Here is a 12,497-nt window from a genome sequence, read left to right on the forward strand (position 1 = left end):
TTCTCTTGAGCTTCGTGATGACTTATGTCCACACTGCTGTCTACCAACACTGGGCTGTGAGCTTATCGTTTGTTCCTTGTTCTGTTCCCTTTTATCCATTCAACAAATATTCACTGGGCACCTATCCTGTGTCAGGCCCTAAGACTGTTATTATAATCTGGTTTCTGAATGTCCCCCAAGGGCCCATGGGTTTAAAGCCTTGGTTCCCAGAGTGGCACTACTGGGAAGTGGTAGAAGCTTTAAGAACTAGGGCCTAGTGGGAGGGCTTCAGTCACAAGTTAATTACCTCAGATATTTTGTTATAGTGAGAGAAAGCTAACACAACTAGCACTAGGGATGGAAGATGAATAAGATGTAGTCCATGTCCTCAAAAGGGGTAGCCTAATGGAGAGCAAGGGCAGATAAACCAAGAGTTAAAGCAACCATTCTGAAGGCAGGAGGAGTCAAGCAGTGTGTGTATCAGAGGTGGGCAAGAGTGGAAGAAACAGAGGCAAATTTAATTTTTCTTTTCTTTTTTTTTTTTTTTGAGAGAGAGAGAATTTTTAATATTTATTTATTTTTTTAGTTTTCGGCAGACACAACATCTTTGTATGTGGTGCTGAAGATTGAACCTGGGCCGCACACATGCCAGGCGAGCGAGCGACCGCTTGAGCCACATCCCCAGCTCCCGTAAATTTAATTTCTACTGAGACATTTTAAAGCTACTTTATGTAAATACTAGATCCTCTTGTTTCCAACAGCCCCGGTAGGATTTTTGCTCCCTTCAGTCCCTGTAGCATGTCATAAATGCTTCTTAAGCAATTGTTACCCCGTGGGTGGAGATGGGCCATGCACACCTCAACCCTGTCTGCCCAGTGCCCAGTTTTCAGAAGTTGAATACCAGGGGATAAAAGAGGAAGTGTGACCTTCAATTCCTACAGACTTCGGCTGCTGAAGGGCCACATACTTAGTGAATGCTCAACAAATGCAGACCCACCTCAAGTACCAGGCCTGTCAGTGGAGAGAACACAGAGGAGGACTCTGTAGCTGTGGTCTGGGCCCAGCACCACCTGCCACTTCACCTTCCTGCTTTTGTTTTCCTGTTCTGTAAAACGAGATCCTTAACCAGCTAAGTCTCATCATCCCAGGTGTGGGACATGTATAAAAACTCAAACTGAGCAAAAAATATATACAACTCAGTAACTTTTGAAATAGATGGTTTTTTTTTAAAGTTTTGTTCTTTTGAGAAAAGAATGATTAGGTGAATGATTAGAGCATTCATATATATGAAAAATATATAAAGGAAATATAAGCTGTAGATTATGATTTCCAACCCATTTTAATGTACCTCTGCCAATTTCATTGAAATATTTGCAGAATTGAAAATTTGGGACTTAATGGGTTAAATTTTGCCTTTTTTTTTTTTTTTTTTTAGTACAGAAACATCAGCAGCATGTTTTTGGTCCCCTGGATAAATCCAGGAAATGCTGGAAAAGCAGTGGGGGGAAGGGAGAGATGGTAGCCAGCCACCACCCCTCACCTGCAGCAACTTCCTCCCAACTGCATTAACCCTGCAGCTTGGCAGTAGGAGTTTCAGTATGGAAATGGGAAGAGCTCAAGTCCCCAAGTCACTGTGCCAAGACCTCAGCGACTGCTTGAGCCCTTGCATGGGCACTCTATATTGCAGGCACATGTGGAATGCTGCTCTGCATCAGCACCACCTGTGGACAGCCAGTTACACAGCTGTCTGCCACCTGTGCTCTCTGGTCTCCTACTGGATGGTGAACACTGACTATCCACTCTTCCAGAGCAGGCTTACTTCCCCCCAGGTGCAGGATGAGGTTCCAAGTCTCCAGTGATCTGTGGGACTTAACAGCAATGGTCCCAACCCTGGCAACAATTGACAAGACCACAGCACGAAAAGCATGCTGTGGCCTGGGCCACACTCCATGCCAACAGAGCCAGAGCTTGCCTTGTTACTAGCACGCCTTGCCTACCTCCCATATGCTGCTTCATTTTTCTGCACAGAACTTAGTACCACCTGATATGCCACACCCCTCAGCTGTAATGCAGGTTCTTCCCAAGCACAGACAGTGCTGGCTGAGTGAATGAATTCTACATCTTGCTCCCTGCCCATCTCTTAAATGTCTATTGTTGCCAGGTGCCATTCCTAGGACTTTCTTCCTGCCTCAATTCCTCTCTTTAGGAGAGCTGGCCCAGGGCCCAGAGTTTTGCCTATCACTGAATGCCACCAAACAGCTACACTAGAATGTTACAGGACTTCATATGTAATAAATTCAAACCTAAACCTTCTATTTTCTCCTGTACAAATCTGCTATTTCTCATGACCATCTTATTTTCACTTATTATTTTTAATCAGTGTTATCCACAGGTCAAGCTGGAAGTGTTGGTGTCATCTGCAAATCTTTTCTCTCTCCTGCACAGTATGCCAATTCCCCGACTACTCTAAGGAGCTCTTCAACACTGTCACTCCACTGTCTCTTTGCCTTTGGTCTCTATACCATCACACTAAGATCTGACCCCATCACACTAAGATCTGACCCCTTCAACTCACCCATTTATGAAGACACGGCCTGCCCCGCAGCTTCCCCAAACTGGCTCACCCGCTTACCTGACTCCATGCCTTTGTGCATGTGATTCCTTCCCTTCTGTCCTGTGGCTGACCCCCACTTCTCTTCCAAACACCTGCTCAACCATCATCATCACTGGAAATGTCCCCCATTTCCCTCCAGTGTGGTATTACATGGTAAAGTGGTGCTCAGACTATTTCCATCTTCCATCAGGCAGTGAATTCTGTGTTCGGCCAGGGTGGGGGCCTGACCCAGAACAAATCCAGGTTTAGAGAATGGACCACTGTCACTAGACCACCAGTGAGACACAGTGTCATGTGCAAGCAAGACACAGACCAGGGAAAGGGGGTGTTCTGGGGCTTTATTACTTCTCTAGACACCTGGACTCAGCCTTCTTTCTCAGTTTGGGGGTTCTAAGGCTCCCACCACAGAAGGGAGGAGCTGGAGGTTCCCTTGCTCCACACCAAGGAAGTTATGAAGAAGCAGGTGGCCCACGCCAGCCAAATAAGTGCTTTCTCCCCAGTCTGCACTGGAGTGAAGTGAGCAAGGGAGTGAGGAAGCCATTTTGCCCATGATGGTGGCAGCAATACCTCTCCCACACCCCACCACAGCCAGTGGTGTGCAACCATGCTGCTTCTATGGCATGCCTAGGATAGTGGGGACATTTGCCCAGTTTCTCTTTTTCCCACCCCCTTTCCAAAACTAACTAAGCTTTCCTGTCCAATCTGAAAGCTACTCTATCTCCTTCCAAATAAACTCCATTTCTATTTAAGAATTAATTTTTCTTGTGTCTTACTGAGGAGTTGAGATAGTCCATAAGAGCTTCACCTGCTCTGCCAAGGCCAGCCAGCTAGGCCCTTCAAACATAAAGATGGTTATGCTGCCACGGGGGACTCAGATGGGGCAGGAGGGTGGCTCAACTGGGCGATGGGTAAGATTCCTAAGTGAGTGCTGTTCAGGTGAAATGACTAAATGACCCGGCAGAGCAGCGCTGTTTGAGGGGTTCTTCCCTGGCCTAACATTTCTTAACAACAGTCTCACTAACTCTCCTTTCCAGTGCCAGCTGTCACTTCCTGACTGTCCAAGTCAGGCTGTCACTGAATTTTTCTGAGTCTCAGTTTCTTCTGTAATAAAGTGTTAATGATAGCCATGCCTACTTCACAGGGCTATTCTGAAGAATTTAAATAAAACAAACAAACAAACAACAACAACAACAACAAAAAATCAAACAGGAGAAATGCCCTGTAAGCTTGCAGTGTAGGACTGTTGCATATAGGACCACATTGGTCATGTTTATTCTGATTATTCTGTCTCCTGCAATTTGGCTTCTGCACTTACTCTTCTCCTGAAACCACACTTATACTGGTCACGTGAGCTCCTTAACATGAAAGTCCGCATCGCTGGCCCTGCTCCATGCCATCCAGCCCTCACCATTCCTCCCTTCTCCCTGTTCTGGGCAGCAGTGACACCCTACACACTCCCTCCTTCACACCCCTAGGCATGGCTTCCTCGTTCTCTGAGGCAGGTGGTCTCCAGGATGCTGCCTCACCCCTCTGCTCCTTTTCCTGTCATTCTCTTCCACAGTAACCTCAAAGTTTCCACTCCCCTTTACCATTCATGGACTCTACCTCATCTGTTCCGTGGCTGTTGCTTGCTAATGCTTTTGCTGGTCTGAAACATCTGCACCTCTAACCCTTATCTCTCTGCAAAGCACAGGAACCAGTGGCCAGCAGGTAGGTACTCAAAGAAATGTGTACCGTGAGTAGACAGAGGAGTGAATAAACACAGCCGCCTAGCTGCCCACTCACACGGAAAGCATTCTGCATTGACCTCCCCAGCCCTGTCACCACACTCTAAGTCTCCAGACTGAGCCAGGTCTTCTCAACTGCTCCCTGGTTCCACACCAGCCTCACATGTGGTCACTCCTCTCTTCTTACCCCCATCACATCATTTTTCCTTGCCAATGCTTTCTCTCCTCTCAGCCACAGTACTTCTGTCCCTCCTTCCATGTGAACTGTGTTACAGGCACAATCTAAGGACTTCTAGAGCTCAAGTGTTTTCTCACACCCCTGCTTGAACATTCTCTGACTCCTGATGCCTATAAATGAAAAGCTAACTTCCTGCCTACCATTTAAGGATCATATTGATCCAAACTCCTTTCCCCGAACCATTACCCCTTTATACTGGTCTACATTTAGTACTTGGTTTTTCTAGAACACACCCTGTACTTTCCCTCTTCTGTGCCTGTTTTTATTGCTTTTCCCTTCCCCACCCCTATTCTTATTCAAATCTGCCTCTCTCAATCTGGAACATCTTCTCTTCTGTGAGCCATCATGGCTCCACTGGCCCCTCCCGATCCGTGCTGACCACTTTTCATCACTTGCCTGGTGTCTCTTCTTGTCAGATGAAAGCTCTGGTTGCTCTTGGGGCACCTATAAGAACTGTTTCTGCATGTGCTTCAGAAATTTGGAGTTAGCATTTTGAGATTCAAGATCAACCCTTGCCACCTCCTACGTGAACATCCTTGGGCAAATTATTTAGCCCGTCTATTTTCTTACCTGTGAAAAGGTAACTTCATCTGTCAATTACTACTTCCTTGGGCTACTCCAGGACCTCAGTTAAATAAACCACACATAAAGCACTTAGCACACTGTCATGGAACAGTGAGCGCTCAGAAAAACATAGTAAACACTCCTAGAATCCATGAATAAACTCTTGTGGTGCTGTAGAAAGCATGACACTAACAGCACAAAGGTATGGAAGGTGGTCTTCTCCCTGGAGGCCCTTATAGATTAGTTGCAACCAAAGCACAATGCCTGGGCATGGCGGGGTGGTACAGTGTCCACACAAGCACCTGATGGAATGCCACTCACCACCCCCATCTGTGAGGACAGAGCAGGAAGGGGTTTGCTGACTCCATGAAATATCTGAAGGAAACAGGTGACTCCAGGCCAGGGAGAAGCATTTGTAGTAACACATATTGGGGATGAACACGTGGTATCCCAGGAATGGGTGGGAGACAGGAGATGAGGCAAATCTGAAGGGCCCAGTGACCATCCTATGAGCTGGTGGGGACTATGTCAGGGCAGGTGAAGATGTCCCCAAAGTTCTGGGTGTGACACCAATCCTATCTGCTTCTTACAGCACAGATTGGGTTTAAAACATACATTCAATACATCTTGACATAAGTCCCGTGTTTGAGTTGACCGGGCAGCAGGCTGAGACTACCCTCAGCATCTATCTGTCAGAATGCCCACCAGTGCTTGGGTCCTTGAACTCCTAACCCACCATGGGGATGCTATGGTGCTAGAAAAATAGGGTCCCACCACGATATCCACAGACTTATCAAAGGAAGGTTCTGTTTTTATTTTTTCTCTTAAAGCTCAACAGAATATAAGGTACCATACCTGTATGAGTGTCAGACTGAACACCTTCTGGTATTTTCTCAGCCTAAAAAGAAATTTTAAAAGCCATTAATTCTGGCCAGGCATGGTGGCACATGCCTGTAATCCCAGTGGCTCAGGAGGCTGAGACAGGAGGATTGAGAGTTCAAAGCCAGCCTCAGCAAAAGCAAGGTGCTAAGCAGCTCAGTGAGACCCTGTCTCTAAATAAAATACAAAATAGGGCTGGGGATGTGGCTCAGTGGTTAAATGCCCCTTAGTTCAAACCCCAGTAGCCCCCCCACCAAAAAAAAAAAAAGCCATTAGTTCTGAATGCCTGGAAATCTTGCTGCGGTGAGCTTGGGGTCCTAGGGCTCTTCTCACATACCTTATTGTTGCCACTGCATACTCTGATAATGGACACATAGTGTCTAATTTTTCTGCAAATACAAAACAATGCATTATTTCTCTCCTGACATTAATTTGATGGACATGTAGTTAATTTTTCATTATGAAACGAGCTCCCCCTTTTCACTACACAAAATGCTTTAAGAGCATTTCTATTTTTTGGTGGCCAAGGTCAATAATAAATGAACGAACGTTTACAAACATCCTCTGGTGTCTCTGGAGAAAAGAAGTGACTTCAGTAAAAACAAAATTTGTCCCCAGTCATGACAACAAACAGTAAAAAATAAATATTTTAAAAATGTATTGCATGTTGACCAACCAAGAGCCTTCAGTTTCCCAACATGCTATGGATCTCACTACCCTTTATATTGACACCCTTTTTTGACTTCTGACAAACCGTCTGTTCATAGTCACTCATGGAAACAGCCAAAGGCCAACACTGGGGCCAAGGTTCCCCCTGACCTTGGTTAACCAGACTCTAAAACAAAGCATTGAGTGAGCTCAGAAGCTGCTGACTCTTTCCCCCATTTATTTATTGTTCCTTCAGTTTTTTCACTTTTCCCCCCTTGATAATCAAATCCCTATGCACTTATCATTAAAAAAAAATTGGAAAGGACATAAAAGGGCATAGAATCAGAACAGAGAACCCACACAGATCCAGTTCCCTGAGGCGATCGCCAACTGGCAGCACAGCCTGGTGACACAGAGCACGTGAGCTGTGCAGTCAGTGCTGAGGGCTGCGCCTGGCACCAGCACACGCGGAAGTCCACACTAGGGTTAGAAACTGAATCTCTCTAAGCCTCAGTTTCTTCATCTGTAAAATGAAAACAATCATGGTGGCAGCCTCACAGGGCTGCAGTTAGGATGAAGTGGCCCGTCTGGCAAACATGGGGCGCCGAGGATGGTGGGAGACCTGCAATTGCCAGAGCCAAGCTTCTCCTATTCGCCTCCTTTCTTATCTATGACTGATCACACGTTAGGTCTGACTTCACATTTTGCTTTTTGCATTTAACATGATATCATACACTTTCCCTGTATAATTAGTGTTCTATGATCATCATTTTTAGTGGTTACATGTCTTCTATTGGGTGTTCCACAGTTCATATGCATAATTTTTCACTTTCCAAATTATTTCAATTAGGTTCTAAGATGAACCATCTGATTTTTTGTTTTGGTTCCTGATACATAATGATTTCCCATCTGTAGTCATATCTGTTTTACATAAGAATTTCCATAACTGATAGCATTTAAAATATTTTTAACAAATTTGATAGGCCTTTGCAGAAATGGTATATAGGTTATAATCAAATTAGATACAAATCTTTTAAATATTAGGGAGCATTCTTATCACACAGCTTTGAAAACTGACATTCTAGATGGATGTGGTGGTGTATGCCTATAATCTCAGCTACCCAGGAGCCTGCAGTAAGTTCCAGGTCAGCCCTGGTAACTTAGTAAGACCCTGTCTTGAAATAAAAAAGATTGGGGATTAGCTCAGTGGTAGAGCGTCCCTAGGTTTAGTACCCATACTGAGAAAAAAAAAGCCAAAACCAACCAACCAAACAACAACAAAACAAAAAACCAACCACACAAAAATAAAACACCTGACATGCTGATTTAAATACTTCGGACTGTCCCAAGTCTGGTGTCTCTGGGCTGCATGTGGAGGGTCAGCCTGCAGCTGTGAGAAAGTCATAAAGGAAACACTCCCTGGGAGATCATTCTGGTTGATACCTGGCCTTATTACAAGGCTTTTAAGTTCTGCAAGCAGTTCTGAACTTAAGTATTGAAAGCAAATTTTGCAATAACCCAAAACATTCTGGAATGCTAACTGAAGGACATTTTCCCCCCACTTACCCTCCCTGTCCAATGACAGGTATTATCTTCACATTTTGCTGTATACTATCTCCATTTTTCTTTTTGGTATAGTGAGTTCCTTGCCACTCCTATAAGTGGAATATAAGCATCATTACTCTTTGTGTTCAAAACATAAGCCCAAGAACATTTTCCACTTCAGTTCTGATTCATTTACCATTGCTAAAGCAATTAGGATAAAGAATGACCCAAATCCCAAACCTAATTTCAGGTAATCCAACAATTCTTCCTTAAACATCCAAAAATAACCTCCTGTCACACTGCTGATGAAAGTCAGTCACCTCAACCTAAGATATCCTATGTTTTCAGTGGTCATCTGCTGGCAAGAGGGGTCCTGGGCTCCAAATAAAGAGCACTCTCTGCTCCTCAGAACTCCTACCACTATAGTAGAGGAGGGAGTTTGGCCCAGCCCTTGATTTTGGAGAAGAAAAGTCTCAGGATGGGGCATGGAAGGAGCCATTCTGTGGCTACTTCCATCATGAACTGCTTTCAGCTTCTTTCTCTGAATGACTCAAGGCCTCCATGGGATGTGGGAGGGTTTCAGTTCCTCTTGCAGACAGAGTGGGAAGAATGAAGGCAGCCAGGACTGAACTTGGGTACCAAACTTGGGTAGAACAAACAGGTAAAACCTCAAAATGCAGGGGTGCAACTGTGTCTATCATGCCCTCAAGGTCAGACAGGCCTGGTGATTCCCTCAGTAGGGAAGGGCAGTGCAGAAGCGGGGACATGACAAGGGCTGTGCTGTGGTGCTTCCACTTCTTTTGAGGTTTTAAGGAAGGCAGGAAGGGAGCTGGGTCTTATCACCATCCTAAAAGATTCTGAATTCAATCAAGCAGTCAGCACTTTAAAAATATATATTCAGCTTGAATCCATCCCATTTACTGATTCTTGATTTTAATTCTTGTGCTATAGGAGTCTTATTAAGGAAGTTGGGGCCTTCTTCTCAGCAAAAGAAACAATCTGTGAGGTGAATACAGAGCCTACATTTTGGGAGCAAATCTTTATCCCTCACACATCAGATAGAGCACTAATATCTAGGGTATATAAAGAACTCAAAAAGCTAAAAATCAAAACAACAACAACAACAACAAATAACCCAATCAATAAATGGGCCAAAGACCTGAATAGACACTTCTCAGAAGAGGATATACAATTAATCAACAAATATATGAAAAAATGTTCATCATCTCTAGCAATTAGAGAAATTCAAATCAAAACTACTCTAAGATTTTTCATCTCACTCCAGTCAGAATGGCAGCTATTATGAAGACAAACAACAATAAGTGTTGATGAGGATGTGGGGAAAAAAGCACACTCATACATTGCTGGTAGGACTGCAAATTGGTACAGCCAATATGGAAAGCAGTATGGAGATTCCTTGGAAAACTGGATATGGAACCACCATTTGACCCAGCTATCCCTCTCCCCAGTCTATACTCAAAGGACTTAAAAACAGCATACTACAGGGACACAGCCACATCAATGTTTATAGCAGCAGAATTCACAATAGCTAAACTGTGGAACCAACCTAGATGCCCTTCAGTAGATGAATGGATAAAAAAAAATGTGGCTTATATCCACAATGAAATATTACTGAGCAATAAAGAGAATAAAATCATGGCATTTGCAGGTAAATGGATGGCATTGGAGACGATAATGCTAAGTGAAGTTAGCCAGTCCCCAAAAAACAAATGCTGAAATGTTTTCTCTGATATAAGGAGGCTGATTCATAGTGAGGTAGGGAGGGGGAACATGGAGGAATAGACGAAGTCTAGATTGGGAAGAGGGGTGGGAGGGGAAGGGAGGGGGCAGGGGATTAGCAAGGACAGTGGAATGTGATGGACATCGTTATTCAAAGTACATGTATGAAGACATGAATTGGTGTGAACATACTCTATGTAGAAACAGAGATGTGAAAAATTGTGCTGTATATGTGTAATAAGAATTGTAATGCATTCTGCTGTCATTTTTTAAAAAATCGATTAAAAATTTAATATATATATATATTTTTTTAAATTCAGGATCTTCTTCTCTAGTCCTTTCTGAATAATCATGCAGCTGACAGACCCCAAGCCAAGGTATAACAGGCTGTACCAGCCAAAACTCCATGGTCCCCAAAGGAGCAGGATGAATAGCCAATAATGTGGGTTAGGTGACAGAGTTCTTTCTAAGTTTTCTGGTTGCCAATGGAAACAAAAAATTTCCTTAGCATAAACCATATTTACTTATAAATATATAAAAATACTTTTTATGAATATCATGTAAGCTTTAATTCCTACAAACAACAGTACTACCTTAGAATGCTGTCAAAAAGATTTAGTTGAATAATGTACACAGGCTCTTAGCCATGTCTTCTCGCACCAGGAGCTTTCAGTAAGTAGCCTGCTGCAGATGCATGTGGTTCTGCACAGGCATCTGTCTCCAGGAGAACCCTCTGCAGCACAGCAGTAAGGCCCATACCTCCCTTTTTTCCAGTACAAGCTAGTAACCAAGCTGGGCTTCTCTGGCTACTGATGCAGCCCTTCTTGGCACCCAGTGCCTTGAGGATTAAATCATCATCACCCAGCTGTCCTACCACGGAGCCAGCACAGTGCTTACACATGGTAAACAATCAAGGAACACTTGGGGCTTTATTTACTGAGAGGCTGAGGTCAACAACAGAATCCTGGCCACCAGGCTAAGGAATCTGAGCACTACATTGAGGGAATAATGTGACAAAATGATGATTTAATAAGACTATTCATGACAATAAAAGGTGGACTAAGTGGAGGTACAGAGTAGGAAAGGGGGAACTGCAAGGGAGAAAAGAGGAAGCATCACAGAAGTTAAGGAAGGTCAAAGTTTAAAACAGCCAAATGGCCCTGAATCTGTACACATTATTAGATAAAGGTAAATAAGCAGTCATTTATCCTGCATCTAGTATATACTAGAGGAAGAACAGCAAAAGGGAAAAAATTAAGGATTTCTAGAAGAGAAGAAGGCCGAGGTGTCTGAGAGGAGAGGAGACTATGGGTCCTAAAACCCTGACAGGGCAGTCTTGGGGAAAAGTAAAAATGAGAAAAATCTATCAAGGATATAAATGGAGGATGCAAGGAAGCATGTGTGGGGGCTAAAATCAAGGTGCCTTCTACTCCTTCCCCAGAAAGAGGCAGCTGGGAACAATGGGCAGAGGGCTATGAGAAGAGTGGCTAGTGTCTACAAAGTTCTCTGCTTGAGCAGCTCCAGAATCTTCCCTTTGCCCCCAACAGTATCCAACTTAGAAAACCAACACCTAGAATCGGAAATTCGAGGGTCCATAGTCATGGTCATCTGACTACTTGCTGAAAGTCTCCATTCTGCCATGCTAGTTAATCCTCAGTGGACATCTCTGGAGGGATCACAGCACTGTGGCTCCCTGAGGTTGCTGCCCTCTCAATGAGCCCTTCTCCTGGAGAGACTGAATTAGAAAAACTGTCTATTCTTTTGCCTTTCACCTCAGGAACCTAAGAGGCTTGACCTGCCAGAAAACCAGCAGGTCACTTTTAAAAAAATGGATGCCTTTTCACTCTCCCCAAGAACTCTGAAATATACAATGCAAATGGAAGACTCCTTTTAGAACAAAGCAGTACAAGGGCAGTAATACGATAATCTTTCCTAGTCTTTGTTCACAATAAATTCAGAAGTTAGAAAACAGGTCTCCTGCTAGTCAAGTCTGAGGCCATCTATACCTGGTACCCAACAGTATGCATCCAGAAGACACCAGGTGCATCCCAGGGCTTACAGATAACCCCCCAACATCCCTCCCTATCTCTACCTGCCCTCCTCAGTGAAAGGGACACAGGTGCATGTGGTCATCCTGGTCTTATCTGCGAAAAAACCACTGGTCGACCCAAAATTCCAGAATTGGAACAGCCACTGTAGAGCCCCCTTCACAGCTACTGTGGTCTGGGAGGACTGGTGCTCTGCGGCTTCTTTCTGAAGACATCTTTCTCAGTCACACTCTATCTGACCTGCGCAGTGCACCTTAGCATCTCATCATACATTTCAACCTTTGTTTCTCTTCCCAGAAGACCCTCCACTCCTTCTAGTAAGAAAACTAACCTAGACAGAAAAGTTGAAGGCAAACAGGACTCTCACAGCATCTGCTTTTGACACTATCCTGACAGTGCCCCATTGGCCCTTCCTTGTTCTCAGGTCAAGGCAACCTTGTGGGCTCAGACACAAGGGAAAGCCAAAGGAAAGAGGCCCAGGCCAAGGGCAGTAAGCTTGGCATGACACCTGCCAT

At 44.3% G+C, this 12,497-nt stretch overlaps 1 protein-coding gene across 4 annotated transcripts in view; it reads right to left on the reverse strand.

Moving 5' to 3' along the window:
* Pde8a (phosphodiesterase 8A) overlaps nt 1-12,497 on the reverse strand; it is a 150,943-nt gene that overhangs the window by 23,581 nt on the left and 114,865 nt on the right. For all 4 annotated transcript variants that reach the window (XR_013090785.1, XM_076851289.1, XM_076851291.1 and 1 more), the window contains 3 exons: nt 8,216-8,304; nt 6,339-6,390; nt 5,978-6,020 (listed from right to left, as the gene is read on the reverse strand). Coding sequence is in view for 3 of the 4 variants with exons in the window: in XM_076851289.1 (XP_076707404.1) it covers nt 5,978-6,020; nt 6,339-6,390; nt 8,216-8,304 (184 nt within the window). In the remaining variant the exon portion in view is untranslated. The remainder of the gene's footprint in view (nt 1-5,977; nt 6,021-6,338; nt 6,391-8,215; nt 8,305-12,497) is intronic.

This window comes from Callospermophilus lateralis, chromosome 3, assembly GCF_048772815.1.
Source record: "Callospermophilus lateralis isolate mCalLat2 chromosome 3, mCalLat2.hap1, whole genome shotgun sequence".
Lineage (NCBI taxonomy): Eukaryota > Metazoa > Chordata > Mammalia > Rodentia > Sciuridae > Callospermophilus > Callospermophilus lateralis.